This window comes from Cavia porcellus, unplaced genomic scaffold (assembly GCF_034190915.1).
Source record: "Cavia porcellus strain 051 isolate PalLab524CR breed Dunkin Hartley unplaced genomic scaffold, mCavPor4.1 scaffold_7, whole genome shotgun sequence".
Lineage (NCBI taxonomy): Eukaryota > Metazoa > Chordata > Mammalia > Rodentia > Caviidae > Cavia > Cavia porcellus.
In genome coordinates, this window is record NW_026947490.1 from 28,836,424 (window position 1) to 28,855,992 (window position 19,569).

At 54.7% G+C, this 19,569-nt stretch overlaps 1 protein-coding gene across 1 annotated transcript; it reads right to left on the minus strand.

Moving 5' to 3' along the window:
• Window positions 1-491: 491 nt before the first annotated feature.
• On the minus strand, window positions 492-19,277 carry Klk15 (kallikrein related peptidase 15). The gene is made up of 7 exons (XM_063254024.1): window positions 19,271-19,277; window positions 5,513-5,590; window positions 4,289-4,385; window positions 2,600-2,776; window positions 1,875-2,158; window positions 1,625-1,761; window positions 492-1,053 (listed from the first exon to the last, which is right to left on the minus strand). Exons 1-7 carry the CDS (start codon window positions 19,275-19,277, stop codon window positions 901-903), a joined length of 933 nt encoding a protein of 310 aa, XP_063110094.1. The 3' UTR covers window positions 492-900.
• Window positions 19,278-19,569: the final 292 nt, after the last annotated feature.

The following is a 19,569-nucleotide window of genomic DNA, read 5'->3' on the forward strand; positions in this document are numbered from 1 at the left end:
GGTGTAGACAGTAGGTTCCTGTGCCTCAATATTCAGCAACCTTGAAAATCACATTTGGGGGTCTCTGAGGAGAATCAGGGACAGATTCCTGAGGTATCAAGTCCATAAGCTTGGAATATTTTTTTTGAGAGAGTGTTTCACTGTGCAGTTCAGGCTGGGCTTGAACTCACATTGTAGTGCAGGCTGGCCTCAAACTCGTGGCTATTTCCTGCCTCAGCCTCCTGAGTGGTGGGGTTACAGGCATGCACCACCATGTCCTACTCAGCTCCCGATACATTATCTTGACTCTGGTAAAGTCAAAGCAGCTCTCTGGAGCCCCAGCTTCTTCTGGATGTCAAAATCAGGCTATGGACAGGAGGGAATTTGCCTTTCTGCCACAGCTATCGGGAAGCCTAGAACTGAATTTCAAAGCTAGAGAAGTCCTTGGGGGACGAGATAAGAGCCAGATCCTTTCTAATGCAGAATATTTATCCAGGGTCAGACACTTCTGATCAGTTCACGGGAATGACTTCATTTAATGCTCACCACAGCCAGGGGAGCAGGAGAGGTGGTCGGTCCTATTTTACAGCGGGGAGAGCCCAGGGTGAGTGAGATCACACATCTATCTGGTCGTTTAGGGCGCTAAGAGAGTGGATGCCAGAGACCAGCCCACCCCGTGTCTCAGCCCCCACCCAGCCCCTGAGGAAATCACAGAGGCACCTATGGGGAAGCTTGTATGGGTGGCATTATCTTGGTGTGACTCAGAGGACCCTGAACACCAATTGGGGCTCAGGTACCACAAGACCATGGCTGCCTCCTGAGATTTGGATGGGAGCTCGCTTCTGTCCCAGGTCTGGACGGGGCTGCTGGCCGGCCACGGGGACTCCCGCTCCCCAGGCAGGGGCACAGGTGTCAGGTCGGTTAGTTCCTCCTTATGGTTTCCCTGATCCACTGCAAGTAGCGGCATACCTTGGTATAGACACCAGCCTTAGCGGTAGTGTCACAGGGGACGTCGCCCCAGGACACGATGCCCTGCAGGGCACCCCCACAGATCAGGGGTCCCCCGGAGTCACCCTGTGAGGAGGAAAGGGGTTTCCAGTGAGGGGCAGCTTCCTGAAGTCGACAGTGCCCCCTTCCTCACCCTCATCATCATTTGCAATGTGGATCAAAACCCAGCCCAACCCCAACCCAGTTTAACCCTAGCCAATCCAGCCCAGGTCTGAGCCAGCACAATCCAGCGGGAGCCACCGGAGCGTGTCCAGCCTTACCCTCGCGTATGCCTACCCGCTTCAACTAAGCCAAATCTAGGGCAATCCAGCCCATCTTTTGCTCCCCCATTCGGACTCCATGCCACCCAGTACTACCCAGCCACATCTTGGCATTTTTCCTATTTCCTATTTCCCATTGGACCCAAGCTCACTCCCATCCCCAGCCCCGGTCTATCCTGCCCCCGGCCCGCTTCACCTCGATGCCCATCCTTGACCCTGACCCTGACCCCCACCACTGTCTCAAGCAATGTATTCATTTGTCTACAACTCACGCTAGCGCCTTCTCTGGCCCCAAGCAAAGGAAACGGAAGCCCATTCCCACTCCCAGACCTGACCCTGCCCGCCTTCATCCCGCGAGGGCCCCTCCGGGCGCTGACCTCGCAGGAGTCCGTGCCTCCGCCCTCCGCCGCGGCACACACCATTGTGTCCATCAGGCGTCCCGGGTAGTCCTTGTCGCAGGCTGCTCGGGAGATAACGCTGATGTTGGCGCAGTGCAGGGTGTCGGGCACAGTCACTGGGGAAGACAGTGGTGGGGAGCCAGGGTTTGGAGCGCACTTGTGCGCTGTGGCGCCTGGAGGACAGGGCTCCTCAGCAAGGCCTGATAGCTAAGCTTACCCCTTCACGCACCTTGTGACTCGGGGCTCCCCGTGGTCCCCGGCTTGTTGCCTGACACCAGGCCCCAGCCGGACACAACGCAGGGCTCCCCGGGCTGGGGGCAGTGCACAGGCAGGGCCACGGGTCGCACTTGCGGAGTGAGGCGCGCTGGCCGAGCTAAGCGCAGCAGCATGACATCGTGGCGGTGGCTGCGCGCCTCATAGCGTGGGTGTGGGATGGCCAGAGAGACCAAACGCAGCTGCTCCGGGCCTTCGCGCTTGTGCAGGTTGTGCTCGCCCAGGTGCGCTCTCATGAAGCTGGGGGCAAGTAGGTACCCGGGAGTGGGCTGGTGAGGAGGTGACAGAAGGCCCCGAGATCCCATGACCTTTTCCCAAAATCCTGAGCCCAGTGGCTCCAGACATTTCCCCTCAGGGGTCCAGGGGTCGCAGGTCTGGCAGATGCCTGCTATGCAACCTCCAGGCTTGGACGGTTTCCTCCTCTAACCTAGACTTCTCAGATTCCTAGAGTCTGGACTGGTCAGGGGCTGAAAAGATGGGCCCTTACCAGTCCTCCCTTCCCTCCTTTAGGGACTCAGAAGCCACACCCTTCCTCACCCAGGGCCCTGGCCTCCCCACTCTCCTCTCCATCCAGAGCTAGGATTTAGACTCCCTGGTGCAGGTGCCAGGGTCTGCCCCACCACCATCTGGGAGCTGCTCCCCAGCCGTGCCCCTCCCCGACTCTAAACCCCACCTGCCTACCTGGTCCGGCAGTGGGCCGCAGTCAGCACCCAGTGTGGGGAGATGAGGGAAGCCCCGCAGTTGAAGCGGCCCCGCTCATAGAGGGCTACTTGCCATGGCTGGGAGTGGGGTGCACACTCTTCACTTTCCAGCCCCTTGTCACTGACCTGGGCTGTGGGGAGGAGGAGCAGGGCATCCCTGAAGATGGGGCCTTTGCAGGGCACCCTGAGCCTCCCTGACACCCTCTCCTGTTTGCGCTTTTCATCTGGGTTCTCTCCCCTTTTGGGGACAATACTGGAATTGATTCTAGGGATTTCACACGGAGCCACATCCCCAGCCCTTCCACAAGCATTTCATTTGGATACAGGGGTTTACTGAGTGACTCAACGGCCCAGGCTGGGCTTGAACTTTCACAGGCTCCTGCCTCAGCCTCCCAGAGCGCTGGGCTTGCAGAAGTGTGCACATCACCCAGTGCCCTGTCCCTTCAGAGTCCTTCCTGGTTATGCTGAGGCCAGTAAAACCCCAGCTCCCACTCTGTTTGCTGCAGGAACCTGAGAGGGAGAGGAAGGGGAGAAGCCTAGAGCAGGCGAGATGGTCTCAGTGGCTGGGGTGCAGGTAAGGACACCAGGTACGGTTTCAGATGGGGAGATCACTTGGAACCAGTCACTCAAAAATGACCAAACTGTCATAGCTGTCAAGTGAATGCGGCCACTCAAAATGCATGACGCACAACCCCAGCTCCGTATCTGAGCCAAATTTGTTGTGCTGTGCAAGACACTGAGGTGGCTGCCAAGGTCACACACACACACACACACACACACACACACACACACACATACACGCATGCACACACATGCATGCACAGTCAGGCTTGCAAATTGAGGCACGGGGGCAGAGAGCCAAAGTCCACTTGCACGATGTCCACAGGGGTTACAGCTTCTAGAGCCCCAGCAGGGGGGTCCATGGGTGCACATGAGCGTGGGCAGTGGGATAGGGGCATGCAGGTGCTGACACGAGATCTGTGCACACGTGCAGAGCACTGGGCGTGGGTCAGGCCTGAACTGCCAGGCTCCAGTGTGGGTCCCGAGGTGCACACTCCCACACATGAGCCAGACCCTGGGTTCAAATCTGCTGTCTGTGAGACTTCGAGCAAACAATTTGATCAGTCTGTGCCTCAGTTTCCTGATCTATGAAATAGGGGTGCTGTTTAAGAGGCCACCTGGGTGTCTTTATGGGCACGTACATATAGAAGCTCCCATAGAGGTTTTGGGTACATGTATGGCCAAAGTCAGGCAGGGCCAGCTATGATAGCTGAGGTTAAAACTGTGACTCATGCCCAAGCCACTCTGTAGGAAGTGAGAGTCACAGATGCCAACCCAAAGGGCTTGGGGGTTGGCTCACCTGGTGACACACAGGCCTGGGGGGTGAGGGTGAGGGTGAGGGACGCTTAGCCAGAGATGCAGGAGGCCAGGGTGGCACACATTTGCCCATTCTATGTCAGCCCCTGAGCCAGCCTCATGGTGTTCCAGGTTGGTCACCAGGTTTCACAGCAGGCTTTATGTGCATGGGCAGGAGGGCCCTGCATGCCCGTCCACCACACACTCACACACCCACATCTACACATGCACACATGCACACTTCCACAGGATGCAATCATGTGCATGCATCCAATCAGGGATGTTTCCAGGCCACAGGGTCACAACCCCATACCGTGGCAACATGGCTGTATCCCCTACAAGGTCGTTCTGGCTCAGGGCCTCCTCTCTGCCCACCAAGGTCAGGAACTGGACCAAGCTGCTGGCAAGACCTGGAGAATGCGGATGTGGTGGACCAGAGGCTTAACAAAGGAGGGCCAGGTCGTGCTGTGAGCAGGGCAAGGGTGCTGGCTCAACAGCTGGGCACTGGGCCGCATGTGGCCAGTCCGAGCCAGAAGAGATCGGAGGCTCCCACTGGGTGCAGCAGGCAGGTGGGAGGCAGAGAGGAGAGAGCACAGGCAGAGCCCCAGGGGAGGCCGACAGCATGGGGGAAGCCTGGGGGGCCCTGGTTGGGTGTCGGGGGAGGATGGTTAATGAACATCTAACTCCCAATTTCTCCAGGGCAGAGGCGTTGGGTTACATTTGTTTCTCCGATGGTTGGTGGCACAGCCCGGCCTGGAGCTCAACTGCCACGTAGCCCCCTCCCTTGTCAAACGAGGGCCGTGGGCCCCACTGTACATGTGAGTGCCAAGTGCTGTACCTGGCATACACTGGGTGCTTTAGCAATGCCTGCTCACCTGGCGGGTACCCCATTTGATCATCACCACAACCCCATGAGCTTAGAAAGGCTGTTGTTAAACCTGAATCACAGAGACATGAAGGAACTAGAAAGTGGCAGAGGTGGGATTTGATCTCAGAACATGTGCTCTTGGCTCCTCCTGCTCTGGGTGAGGGCAGGCACCTTATTATGTTCATCCCTATGTGACACCATGGAGACACTGCATGGTCGCCACAGGCAGGTGCTGTCTTGCACAGAAATCACTTGAGGCCCGGAGAAGTAAAGCAGTGTCCTTTTTTTCTTTCTTTTTTTTTTTTTTTTTGGTCTTTTTCATTTTTATCGGTACCAGGGATCGAACTCACGACTGCCTGCTTGCAAGGAAGGTACTCATGCCGCTGAGCTAAATCCCCAGCCCCTAAAGCAGTGTCCTTAGGGTCACACACCAAGGAAGGGGCAGTGGTAGGATTCAGTCAGGCCTCTGTGTCACCACTGTCAGGACAGGGAGAAGCCACGGATAGTGCAGCCCCTAAGAGCTCTCTGGGTGCTAGATAGCTCAGCTGGGTTGGGAGTGGGGTGATTAAGTGGCCTCTGGGTGAGGTGGGGGTGGGCAGGCCCCAGGGCCCAGGTGTTCTGGGGAAGGGAACCCCGCACTCCTGTAGCCCCAGCATTGCCCCCTCTCACCTGCAGCGATCAGCAGGAAGGAGGAGGTGAGCAGGAGCTGCATGGTGGAGGGGGACCCGGGCTCGGCTGAAATCTGTGCTGGGGAGAGCGGAAACGGGGGTGAGCTTGGACTCTTCTGCTCCCAGTGGGACCCTTCTGAATTAAGTGCCACCTTGTCACCTGCTCCTCCAGCTGCCAGCCTCTCCAGGTCCCCTGTCTCTGGAGGCTTTACTGTCCCCTTAGATACTCGGACAGCCCCAGGGACCCCCACAGCCCGCTGGCCCCCTGCACTCTGATGACAGCCTTGGGGTCTCTTGCCATCCTCAGCGCTTTGATCTGGGCAGCCACCCCAGCTTGTTGTCTGGCCTCGTGGGTCCCTCTGCAGTCCACCACTCTCCCAGCCTGTTCCCGAGAGCTCCAATCCCTGTCCAGACCCCGAGTTACCCCAGGATAAAGCCCCAGCCCCTCGGCCTCACTTGTGAGGGTGTGAGTGGCCCATCTGGCCAGTCTCTCACGATCTTGACCTTTTCTAACCTCCCAGCCTCTTTGGGTCCCTGCCTCTCCCATCAGGCTATGAACTGCCTGTGAGCTAAGCTGGGCCAAGGACTGGATTCCTAGGCCTGCCGGTGCACAGGCTGCCCTAGGGAAGACCTCTGCAAGCATTGAGAATGAATTAAAGTCCTTGTCCTCCTCTTCCAAGGTAGCACCTGTCTTTCGAGGCTCATCTGTCTCCTTTTCTGGGAGACCTCAGGAACTGACAGTGTCTTCTGAACTCCCCAGTGCCCATCTCACCCCATTACCACCCAGGTGCCCACAGGTGCTGTGGTGTGACCTGTCCCTCCCATCCCGCCCCATCTGAGGGTGCTGAAGGCTCCTCTCCGTGTCCCCAGCACTGCCCAGCCTGGGCCTGGCACATGGGAGGTGCTGAAGAAGGTGCTCTGAACTGGTTGGAACCGTGTTCTCCTAAGCTTGTCCTGGCTTGGGGACAAATGCTTCCAGGTGTGTCCTCTTGATTCACTCCATTACCCCCGATCCTTCTGGTGGCTCTAGGATATTTTCTCGGTTAGGGTTCAACTCAGAGTCATTGTAAAGGACACATGAACCTATGCAGTGCCCTTGACACTTATAGCATGGTCTGCATCTCTCCTCCAGAGACCAGGGCACTGGGTGCTTCCCTCCCCAACCCCTCCCCAAGTCCTTTCTCAAAGCTCTCACCCCCTCCGGATCCTCCAGCAGCATCTAGGGTGGCTTGGATTCCAGGAGAAGGGAGGCAGCCACTGGGGCACCTGAATTTATAAGCTCCCAGCCCTCTCTGGGTCTAGAGGTGTGGTGAGGTGGGATGGGGTGGGGTGAGTGATGCCGGGTGGGGTAAGAGGTGGCTGTGAGGTTTACAGACAGGGACGCCTCAGTGGCTGCTGGGGTGGGGGACTAGGTCTAATGAGCATTTATTGGGCTGAAGTTTTGTCTGAGTCTATAAGAAGGCATTCTCCCCTGGGGGAAAGGGACAGGACCAGAGGATTGGAGGACATCAGAATACAAAGCTTGGAATTTGGGGTCTTGAGTGTGTCGACTGAATTCTGGAGTCATAAGTCTTGTGCCTCAGGTAGGGTTCTGGATCTTAGATCCCGGATTTGGGATTCAGATTTTTCAATCAGGCTCTCAAGTTTTGGATTTTGGGGCCTTGAGTTTGGCATTCACGACCTGAAGTTTGGAGTGTGGGTTTTGATGTCTGAGTTGTGGGATCTGGCTCCTGGAGTGACCTCTGAGGTCTTGGGCTTGAATTCTGGATCTTTGACATTTGAATCTAGAATCCAGATGAGGAGCTTGGAACTTGGGCCTTGAGCTTGAAATCTTTTGCACTTGCTGTGTGCAGTCTGGGCCCTGGAGTACCAACGGTAGTCTCCGGATTCTGTATTTTAGTGTTGTGATTCTAGAGTCTAGACTCTGGACTCTGATATCCCGAGGGGGCACCATGGAGTTTCAAATCTTCCTTGCACATCAGATTCCCTGATTCTGAGATTGCTAGAATCTCGGGTGCTGGATATAAATGTAGAGACCAGAAAGAAGCCTGTGGACTTTATCCTGGATCCTGCAGTACTCACGCTGTATTCTGGATCTTGAGGTCTGGATCCTGCATTCTGGAAGCCAGACATCAACACTAAGATGATCCAAGTCTTCAGGTATTTGAAGTTGGCTTCTGGTGGCTCAGAGGGCCCTGAGCAATTGTCTAGAGTCTAACTAATGAGCAGGTCCTGAGAGCAGGAGGGACCAATTATACGCGTGGTCCCTCCCTATGTCTGCAAAACTATCGCCTTTATTGGAAGTGTCTGCATGATCGGAGCTCAGCCCCTCTAGCACCATAGGCCTTCAAAATCCCTACACTATCATATTTTTAGATTCTAGGAGCACAGGTCCCAAGACATCCCAGCAGTCTAGGACCTTAGGTAGGTTGAAAACTAAAGTTTAGGATTGTGTAGATCCACCGAGCTTCCCACATCCGGGAACTCTGGCATTTCCCCAGCACCGGAAGCCCAGACAGGCAGGCACTGTAGAAATTCAGGTCTGCAGATTCACAGTCATTCTGGACTCCAGGCTGGGAGCTACGTTAAAGCCCTTTAGTCCCTGTGTCGCCCCGCACATTTCATGCTCAGTGTCTTAGGTCCCTACGCTGGGTCACACCTTCGGGGGAACAGTCTATTTATTGGGTACTAAGAGCTTCTCGGGCTCCTCCCGACAGCACAATGAGGAAGTCACTATAGAGGAATTTAGGCCCAGAGAGAGGCGACACAGAAATCAAGAGGCCAGGGTGTGAGGAATCTGGTACTCTGACTCCATGAATAGCCGGTGGGTGCCCTCTTCCCTCTGCACCAGCCATCCGCGGGAGGAAGTACTTATACTACTAGGGCAATAATACCCAGGGCCTCCCGGGGCCAGGCCTGACCTAAGCGCTTTCTGCACCCATCGCACGTGTTCTTCTTTCCAAATCATGCCAGGAGGCACTGTCAGCGTCCTCCGGACACTGGGAACCCAGAAAGCGCTCCCACCTAGAAAGTCCAGTTGAGAGCACAGAAGACCCGCCCATGCGGTGAAGTCATGTCTCGGTCCCGCCCATGCGATGACGTCACGCACCCCCCACCTTCTGGACCCTGAAGTGTGGCCTAGGGCCATCCCATACCCAGTGTCCTCAGGGCCCCCTCACCTCACTCACTCACTCATTGTCTTCCCAGACCCCTAGGACAGCCCACTGTCCACCTGCTCCCTTGGGAGACCCCCAACCCCGCGTCTCCTCTCCTCTTCCTTCCCTTCACCCTTGCAGCTCACTGGTCCCCAGCGCTTTCCTTCTGCCCCTGCCTCTCTCTGCCTTGTTGCGTCCCCTCTGCTCCTTGGCCTGGCTTCAGCACAGCTGGCCCCTTCCTCCTTCCCCGCCCCCACAGGCCCCACAGCGTGGTTCCACAGCGTTCCTCCTCTGCTCACAGCCCTTCACTCTGGGACCAAGCCCGAGCCTCTCCATCTGGAGCCCTTGGGGACTCCCTGGCTCGAAGGGGCCCCCCTCGAACCCCTGCCCCAGTCTCTAGCTCTGCACCTGTCTCTAGCTCCTCCTGCCAGAAGGAGGCCTGGGCCACCTTTAATTTAAACCCATCACAGCCTCTGTTACCCCCGGAAGTGGTCGGGGAGCCGTTTCAGGGCACCAGCTCCAAATTCAGTTGGCCTGAGTTCAGATCTGATTCTACTAATTTGGGAGACCCTGGTGTTTTAGTTTCTCATCTTCTAAAACCCCATCATCAGAGGACCCCCGAATTGTCTCCCCAGGAGCACTGAGTTAGTTCCTGCTAGGAGCTAAGAGCCCATGGAGACGGCTGTAGCCTCATCCTTGCTGTACACACGGGCGGGGATTGTTTAAGGTCACCTACAAGTGGGGAGCCAAGGGTCTGGCTCCAGAAGCCCTGTTGCCTTTGGGATGCGAGGGCCACCAGCTTCGCGGCCGGATGCGTATCAGTCAAGGGCACTTAGATTGGGGCGGGGCCTCCTCGGGGTTGCATGAGGTTAGACCCACGGGCAACAGCCGTGTAAATCATAAAATCAGACGGATCCCCGAAAGACCGGACTAGTGAGCTGGGCTGAATCTCGTGCCTGTCACACAGTGTCGTGAACCCTTGGGCACAACACTCAGCCTCTCCGTGCCTTGATTGCTTCTCCATAAAGTGGACAGAGTAACTGCTTCTGCCTCTTCTAGAGGAGGGTTTTCAGGCTTGAGATCCACGCCTGGCATGCAGTGTTCGCTGAGTAATTCCGAGCTGCTGTCACCGCAGCCACCATCGGCACCAGCATCCTCCTCCTTCTTGTGTCCCCTGGGCTCAGAACCTGGGGAGCAAATGGGGTCCAGGCTAGAGGATGCCGTGTTCCTTGATCGTGCAGGTGTGACATCTTTTTCAGAATCACTGAATCACATTTTATTTTTAAAATTTATTTTCTTTGTGGTACTGTAGAATGAACCCAAAGCTGTCACACTGTGCTACACCCCCAGTCCTTTATATCTTTTTTCTTTTGGAGACAGGGTCTTTCTATGAGGTTCAGGTTGTCCTTGAGCTGACTTTGTAGCCCAGGCTGGTCTCGAATTGCAAGGATCCTCCTGCCTCAGCCTCCCGGGCGCTGGGGTCAGAGGCGCCACCACACCCCGCTACGCTGACTGCATTTTTTTTTTGGGGGGGGGCCGGGGATCGAACTCAGGACCTCTCAATTGGCAGGCTGGCGCTTACGCAGCTGAGCTAACTGACTGCATTTTAGCAGGTGAAAAATGCTGCGGCCCACAAACCGAGGCCGGGTCTTTCAGTGTACGGGGCTGGGGGGAGAGAGAAAGATCCAAGGTCACGGCGAACGCCCTTTGAACCACAGTCCTAGGATCCCGCGTCTCCATCAAGCACGCAGCGGGTTCTCTCCGTCTCAGTCTCGGGTGTCTGGGACTCCGTGGTCCCCAGCACTCTGCTCGGTGAGGCTCTAATTCGAACTCAGAACCTGTCTTTGTCCCTCTCTCACATAGGGCGCGGCCGCAATCCCCAAGGTGAGCATTCAGCCTCCAGCACCGTAAGAGCCACGCCCACCAGGCCAGTGGAAAGCGGCAGCGTCTCCTCGGCGTGGCGTCAGGGGGCGGGGCACGCCGCCTCCGCGTGACGTCACGGCACGGTGCAGCTCTTTGCACTTTGGATGAGCAGAGGCGCGAGATAGGTCGCGGCTGTCCTGGTCCGGCGCTCTGGCTTGGGTCTGCGTTGGCGCGCGGTCCCACGTAGGGCACCGAGGGGAGGGACAGAACAGAGTCCCAAGCCGGGGTGCACACACCCTTTGGGGAACTGGGTATCCTGTTTCCCTCACCTGTGGCTCAAATGCCAGCTCGGGTCTTTCAGGGATCCAGGTGTCACCCGCACGCCCTGCTACCTGCCCACTTGGCTAGCTCCAGTCCCTGTACCTTGGCACAGGCATCTCGAGGCCCGTTCTCTCTCAGAACTTCAGGAAATGGGACACCCGTGGCTATCTAAGAGTTCAACCATGTGGCCTTACTGGATGTGGGTGGAACTCAAACCAAACGGCCACCCCTAGTCCCCGTCGAGGGGTGGGGGGGACTCCTGGGCCCAGCCTGTGCAAACGCCCCTCACGTCCTCAGTTGAGCCCACCAGGACCACGGCAGACACAGATGCATACTCAGAACAGGCCCCTGGCCTGGCTTTCCGCGCCCAATGTCTGCTGAGCCCCTGGAGAGGGGATGAATGGTCCCTGAGGACCGTGCCCTACTCCCCACCCCCGATTCTTCCCTGCCTCTCTACCCTGCAGGGTCAGGCAGGTGGGTGATCAGAAGTGGTCATTCATGGTCACCGATCTTTAGTGTGAAATAGTAAGTAGAAAGAAATATATGTTCTATATGTGAGTCTCTACCTCCAGGCCTTGATTCAGAGGTCCTAAGTGTGATGGTATTTCCTGCTTGATAGGAGCATCTTTTGTCCTAATGACATGACTCTTAGCTCCTGAACCAGCTTCTGGTTACCAGAAGACCAAGCCATGATTATTAGAGTGAACTCCCATTCTCTGGAGTTAATAATTGATCATGCTTATTGATGATGGCCTTGCCACAATCCCTGAACAATGGGGTTTGGAGACCTCCGGGGTTTGCACAAACATCTGTGTGCCAGGGGGGTGGTGAATCCCTACTACCCTGAACTCAGGTCCTTGCCCAATGTACCTCTGCATCTTTTCTTTTCTGAGTTCGGTGAGCGGTTATGGCTACTTGGTGAGCCATGAGAAGAGTGAGAAGGGGTCATAGGGACCAGGCCCAGCTCATACCTGGGGTTGGTGATTGGCATCTGAAGGGGTGGAGTCCTTGATCTGTGGGTCTGTTGCTGTGTCTAGATAGACACCATCCAGCGTGTGTCTGGAGAGCTGTACCCCGGTACCGTGATGTCAGGGTGCTGTGTTGAGTGATAGGAGAGGAAGAGAACCATTTTAGTTTTTCTTTTGTCTTGTAATCACGAACATCAATCAGCAGTGACTCTCAGGTGGTGATATCCAGTCTTAGCCTCAAGGTCTGGACAGCTCAGCCAAGCTCAAGGACATAAACAGAACCACACAAGGTCATAGACATGCGTGGCATATCTGGGTGTTGACTGGGAAGACACTGTAAGCTGGAATTCACTTGCAGGAACCTGAGTTGCAGTTTCAAGAACCACAGCAGAGATGTTCATGGGTGTCCACAAATATGGGCAGTGAGGACAGGGCACACACACGCACGCATGCACGCACACACATCCAGGCACGGATGCTGAAACTCAGGCTACAACACTTTGGGGGTCTCGATCTACTTTGCAAGGAAGTCTGTTTACTAAGCCACCTGGCAAATGGCATCTCTCAGAGCAGTTGTGTTTGTTTTCCAGAGGGAACAATACGGTATATGTCCAGAACATGTTAGTTTAGTGTCCTTGGTAGTAAACATGAGCATTTTGTAGACCTAGCATGTCACTGCCGAGAGCTCTTAACCTCCCATTTCAGAGATAATCTGTCTGTCACCGGCAAAGGTGGGGCAAGCTCACCAGCAGCCCCCAGGTAGGACTGAGGGTTCCCAGCTCAGGTTCACTTGCAGCAGCACAAACCAGCTGTGCCCAGTGTCCACCTGATCTGTTCTGATGACCCTACGAGACCTGGGGTCCCTGTGAAACTCATGCCACCTGCTGTACTGTGAATGACGAGGTCCTTTGACTCTGGCCCAGCAGTCCGGCTGTCCTGCCAGCCACAAGTGCTGTGAACATGTGGAGGCTTCACTCCTGCACACACAGGTAGGGAAACCTCAGATCCTTCATGGTTGTCAGTCACCTGGGGCCCAAGGCTGCCGGGGCTGGAAGCGGGCAGCTCCAGCCGGGCTTCGTAGCGGCAGGGAGGGGAAGGCACAGAGAGCCTGAGGAGGAAGCTGGCAGCCTGGAGAGGGCTGGGAGAACCCCAAGGCCAGAGCTGGATGAGGATTTTGGTAAGTTTATCTTCACCCTCTCCCAGGCGGGAATGTGAGGTCACAGCAAGCTTTCCTGACAGTGGTGATTGCAGAGAACTCATGGTCCCTGGAGTGTGCTGCACCAGAATAAACAGACTGGTGGCCTCAGACCCTTCCCCTGGGGCACGGGCAGGGGCCTGTTGGTGCCCACTCCATAGCACTCCCGCCCCACCAGTGCCTGCCCGGGTGCGTGGCCCAGTTTCTCCCTGCTTTCCTGCTGTCTCCTCCCCTACTGTCCTTGAGCAGTGGCCTCTGTTGCTTGTCTGGCTGTTGGTGATTTTGCCTTCCTGTGCCCGCATTCTGCATCCACTGCCAGTCTCAGAACACAGGTTCCTTTCCTCTTCTGCATCCCTGCAGCTCCCTGGGCCTCTGGGTCTCATTTTGTTGTCTACTTTTCAGGTTCTCTGAGTTGTTGGTGTTTTTGGCTTCATTGTTATTCCTTTTTGATGTACTCTGTTGCTCTCTTTCTTGTGTCTTGACTTGAATATTTGCCTCATTTATTGTTATAGAATTCTGGTTTTAGAGCCATTTTCTGTGCACACATTTTTACACGTGAGTGGTTTATTGTCATTTACAGACAGCTTCCAAAGATAGCTCCGACACTCCTTCCCATCCTCTATGCCCTTTGCAAATCTTCCCTCAAGAAGTGGGGTGTAAAGTCAGAGGTGGTGACACACATCTGTAATTCCAGGATTCAGGGAGACTGAGGCAGTGGGGTTGCAAGCTTGAGTCCAGCCTGTGCAACTCAGTGGCCTACAAAGACCCTGCCTGTCTCAAAAGATGGGGTGGGGTTTGGGGGATGTGGCCCAGTGCAAGGATTCTGGGCTCAGCTTGTGTCTTTTATTGACCAATTCAATTGGCCACAAGTGACATTATGCGACTCCCAAAAATCAGCCTTATGACTTCTATTTCCATCCTTCAGATCCCTGAGCTTCCACAGGTGGAAGAATCCTGTAAATGAATCAGCTGCTGTACACTGTGAGATTTGACAGAACTGGACAGATCCAGGATGGCACAGGGTGCAGTTCACTGGGGATTTTCTGAGAAGTTCGTCACAGGCAGCAGCAGCAAGACAGCTGGATTCCCCATGACTTGGCCTACGCAGTGGTCAGATCAAAAGCAACTTTTGTCCAAGCAGGAATGTTCATCTAAAGCTAACACCAGATATCAGGTGCACCCTGTGGTAAAGCCCCACATGTCACTGTAAGGGCTTTGTCTTTTTATAATATGCTGGGAAAATATGCCAGGGAGACAGGCTTACACCGGGGCAGTCATGCTCCTTGTGACTCAAGGTGACCGTCGTGAAATCAAGCTGGGTCCCAATCTCTGTAATTTAGAGCAGCTACTTGCTGAGAGGGAGGGAGGAAAGACCGTGCCTGGGAACAGGCCAGGTGTGTCACACAGCTGAGGTGCAGGTGTGTTGAGGGGGCCATCTGGGACCTGGACGTGCATGGCTGCTGCTTGAACTGGACAGGGAACACACGAAGTACAAGAGGAGCTGTCCCAGGAGAACCCTGTGGGATGACCCAACTGATCATGGCATACAACATAACTCTTGTTTTAGGTCCATTAAATCTGAAGATGTTTACTGTTGCATACTGAAAGCTGATTAAAGAGAAGCTTTCATATTAACTTTCTGCAAGTCTTTTGTTGTGATTTACTAGTTCCTCGGGTTAATTCCTAGTTAGCTTTAATTATTGGGAGGTTTTCCTTATCCTCTTTCACCTTTTCTTCCTCCTTTTCCTCTTTTTTCTTCTTCTCCTTTGAGGCAGGGTCTTGCTATGGCCTTAAAAATGGGATCCTCCTGTCTCAGCCTCAGAGTGCTGGGATTACAGGTGTGTGAAATCACACCCAGCTGGACGGAAGATATTTTCAAAACGCTCTTATATTGTCACTCATTTTTTATGCCACTTTATTGAAAGGACACAGTATGCATAATGTTGGATCGTGGCAATTTATTGAGCCTTTCTGCGTGGATGAGGGCATGTCGTATTTTTGTAAAGAAAAAAGAAAGCTGTATGTACATTTTAGGAGAAAGATAGCATTGGGAAAATACCGTGTTCTCTATTCATGCGGCTTGCACTGAGTCTGCCACCAGGGGGAGCCACATGCCTTTCTGTTCAGAGGAGACGCTTCCCAGGCGGCTGGACCCCTGGATCAGACTGAGGCGTGGCTCTGGCCTTTTGGGTCTGAGAAGGGAGGAACAGGGGCATGAGGTACACCGCTGTGTGCATGCATGCGTGAGCGTGCATGGTGTATTGTGTGCATGTGGCACGTACATGTGTTAGAGTGCAGGGAGGGGTGGATCAGACTCCTTGGTTATGGGCTTGTGCTTTACTAGACTGCAGAACCTTTGAATCCAATTAGGGATTGGCCTCAGGTGCTCTGAATGCGGGGATCCCCACAGGGGTCTTCGCCAAGGATGTGAGCACCTGCGGGGCTCCAGTTAGAGGGGGAGGCTGAGAGACTGCGGGAGACCAGGACAGGGAAAGGATCACGCAGGACAGAAAAGGCCAGAGGACGAACAGCATAGCAACAGGTCTTCCCGCTCCACTCCCCAGAACCAATTTCTAACCTGGGCACAGTACCCTGCTGACAGAGCTGGCACATCTTGTGCTTGGCTTCTCTTGTGGTCTGGGGGATTGGGGTGTCTGTGGCTTTGCGTGTCCAAGATGTCCTTTTCTCCTGAGTTCCACTTCCCATTGTCTGAATTTCTTCCTGCTTCTTCTTTATCTGAGGCCCCCCCCCCCCACACCACTTGAGTCAGGGTCCCGCTGTGCAGTTTAGGCTGACCTTGAGCTCACTTTGTACCCAGGCTCACCTCGAACTCGCCATGATCCTCGGGGTCTCAGCCTCCCGAGTGCTGGGATTACAGGTGTGTGCCACCACATCGGGCACCTTTCCCCCCTTTTACTCTCTCTGTACTCCTGAATTCCCTGCCACTTCCCAGTCTCACAGTCAAGTACCCTGGCCTGGCCGCTTTGGTCGCTGCCAGCACGGAGAGAGCTCGCATGCTGCTGCATCGTACAGTCTGCTTGGCAGACGACATCCTCTGTCCCTTGGATGTTTTCATGCGAGACATGTGCCTTGGATTCAGGACAGGGTGTCAGAGACTAACCAGAGACAGGAGACCATGAGAACTCACAGTTCAGCAGCTGAGCCCAGCCGGACCTGATGCTGGCCCGGTGACAGAGAATGCTGATTCCATTTCTGTCATCCTGCTCAATCCCAGTCTCATCCGCGACACTTCCAGGGTGAGGGGATTTGGAGAAGTCATTTGCTTGTCTTGATTATACTGCTACCCCTGAGCTTGAACTCAAATTTGAACCCAGGTGTTTTTGAGTCTCTGCAGCGAGATTCCATCCTCCTGCCAGGAGAAAAGGACATCTTGGACACGCAAAGCCACAGACACCCCAACCCCCCAGACCACAAGAGAAGCCAAACACAAGATGTGCCAGCTCTGTCAGCAGGGTACTGTGCCCAGGTTAGAAATTGGTTCTGGGGAGTGGAGCGGGAAGACCTGTTGCTATGCTGTTCGTCCTCGCCTCCGGTTTTCTTACCTGAGGCACAGCCGACTCTGCCTAGAGAAACTGCTAGAGACCGCTCTGACCACTCTGAATAGAAACTGTTTCTCATTTCAAACCCTGCCCTCCTGCGTGAAGCCACTCAAGTCCCGCCCCTTGAGCGGAAACCACGGCCCCATACCTGTCCCGAGCAGAGACCACGCCCAGACCCGCCCCCTGGGCAGAAGCCACGCCTATACCCGCCCCAAGCCGAGACCACGCCCAGACCCGCCCCCGAGCCTAGACCACGCCCCGTATTTGATTCCCAGTCCTTGGGCTCCAGCATGTGCTGTGAGCCCCCTCGCAACAGAAAGTCCTGTCCCTGCAGAGTAAGAAGTCCTCACAGAAGGCAACAACCTGCCAAGGCGGAGCTTGTGTGCTCCACTCTTCCCCATTTCCGGCAGTTGTGTCCTGCGATGTCTTGTATTCACTCGCACATCCTAGCCGTCCTTGATTGTGCCAGCTGGCGTGGCCCAGTTCACTGGACATTGCCCACCGGTGTGGTCCTTGATCATCCAGGTGTCTGCCAGGCACGCGCGAACATGCAGAAACACGTGCACAGCTGGGCCTCATGACACCTGCATTTACTGACACAATCACAGCTGACCTTGAGTACTCAGGCCCTCCAGCAGTCTAGCTGATACATGTGGCCCAAAGCCCTGACCAGATGTGGCCCTATGCCCTGGGGAAACAAAGGCACTCTCTCATGAGGGGGGATGTGGCTGAAGGCTCTCAGGAGCTGGGGCATGAGCCTAACCTCTCTGGACAGGGTTAACCCTCAGCTGCCCACTTTCTCATGAACAAAGCCCTCCCGGTGCTGGGAGTTGCCTTGTGTGTGCCAGCATTGCTGAGTGCTTCCTGTATGTCAGGCGTGGCCTCAGCCCATACAGACACCCATCCAGTCATCCTTTAAGGGGGATTGGAGAGGGCTTCTCCCCAGGTCTGGATTATTCTGGAGACAGGGGCCATGAACAGCCACCACCTGCAGAGAAGTGAATTGTGTTCCAGTGTCTCTGCCCTGGAGAGGATGGAGGTGGACTTCTATCCACACCTTACCCTGATCATTGCCTTCGGGCCTCTCAGACACCACAACAACAGCCCCACCAGTGTGTGTGTGACTGGGGATTGAACCCAGGGTCACCGCATTGAGCTACACCCCCAGCCTTATTTATGTATTTATTTATTTGAGGCAGGAGCTTGCTAGGTTGCCTGGATGGGACTCGGACTTGCAGTCTTCCTGTTTCAGCCTCCTGAAGTGCAGGGATTAGAGGTGTGCACCATGCTGCCCAGCCCATTGCATTCTCTGCACTGTCCTCTTTCCTGCGTTTCGCCTGTCCACTGCTCCCTACTGGGGCCTTTGCCTCCTGCCCTTGCAGGTGGAGCTGCTGTGCCCTATGCTTTGTCAAATAGACTAAAGGTTTTGAAATTTTACTAATTCGCAAAGGAATAAGTGAGCCTGCTACAGTTTCAGAGATCTGGCAGGACACATGAGATTCCTGGGTCAAGGATTTGAATACTCGGAACGCCTACGGCAGCATGAGCTTCATGTTTACATCCACTGGCTTTGCCACGAACCTTGTGGGGTGACCAGGTGTGTCCTGTGCACACTCATGTAGCACTGGTGTAGGTTCTCAGCTTTAGGATCGTCTGTCTTATAAAAGGGCTCCTTACAATCCTGCCCAGACTTTGTCTCTGATGAAGATATCATCTTTAATATCAGGTAGTGAAGACAGACCCACGCTAAACTGACCTTATATTTATTATCCTAAACACTAAACAAACATGAGAAGAGAGACACTGTTACCTAGGACAGCAAGCAGATCTGATCTGAAGGAGATACTGTCTTGGCCATGCTTCCTGACATACAAACATCCTTGAGAAGACAATTCTTTTCCGGCATAGCAGCACATACCTGCAATCCCAGCATTCAGGCTGAGGCAGAAGGATTGTGAGTCCAAGACCATACTGAACCACCCAGCGAGACCCCATTTTTTGGAAAGTCTTAGTGCTTTGGTTTAGAAGACACACAGAAGTGTGAGAGAATCCTGGAAAGCTGTATCCCTCATGTTATTCAGATTGTGTCTTCTAGCCTGATCTGCAGGGCAACCCCAGCACACCATGGTCAAACACTTTATCCACCACAAACTGCTTCTCTATCCCTACCCAGCTTCTAGCCTAACCATAGTTCTGCCGACCATGTGTGGTAGCAGCCCATCGCCAAAGGGAGCTGGAGTGGACCCGGCTCCTGAGTTCTGAAGGAGGAAGAGCTGGGAGTTGGGCCCTTGGGTTCTGAACTCTTAGGTTCCTGAGCGATGCTACTGGTAAGGTCTGATCTCCCGTGGTACGATGTGGGAATAGTTTCCGAATTCAAGAATCCTGTGCCACACAGAAGAATAGAGTTGAATTCCTGGTGTGTGAGGCTTGATTGTTTTTGGTCTCCGAGGGGTGGGGACTGGAACCATTGACTTAATGGTCTGAGGTGAAAGTAACTGGAACTCCTGATTCCCAAAGGGATGAAGGACCAAGCAGCGCCCATCCCTGTCTTTCATTTCCTCTGCAAGTGTGGTACCTGGCTTGCCCAATATGCGCATGTGTGAAGTTGCAGAGCCATGTGGGATATATCATGTGTCTTTCAGCAGCTCCTCTAGGAGGCGCGCTATCACCACCTGACGTCACTTTGCTGCGACTTACCCGGCATGCTCCTCTCCGTCCATATCTACCCCGGAAGCTCTCGGCTTGTGAGCTGTTGGGCTGCGTCTGGGTATTAAATAAGGAGCATCTGACCAAAGGGAATCATGGCTGAAAGGCACTTAAGCATGAGCAGATGTTGCCACTGATGGAATCTCAAGCATTTACTCCTAATCTTTTCTCTGTGACTCCCAGATATGTTTCCCTGTGCCAGCATCAGCATTATCTGAGCCATGTCTGAACAAACACGAGCCAGGGCACCTGGTGGGAGCCACAGCATGTGCAGGCTGGAGGGGGCAAGC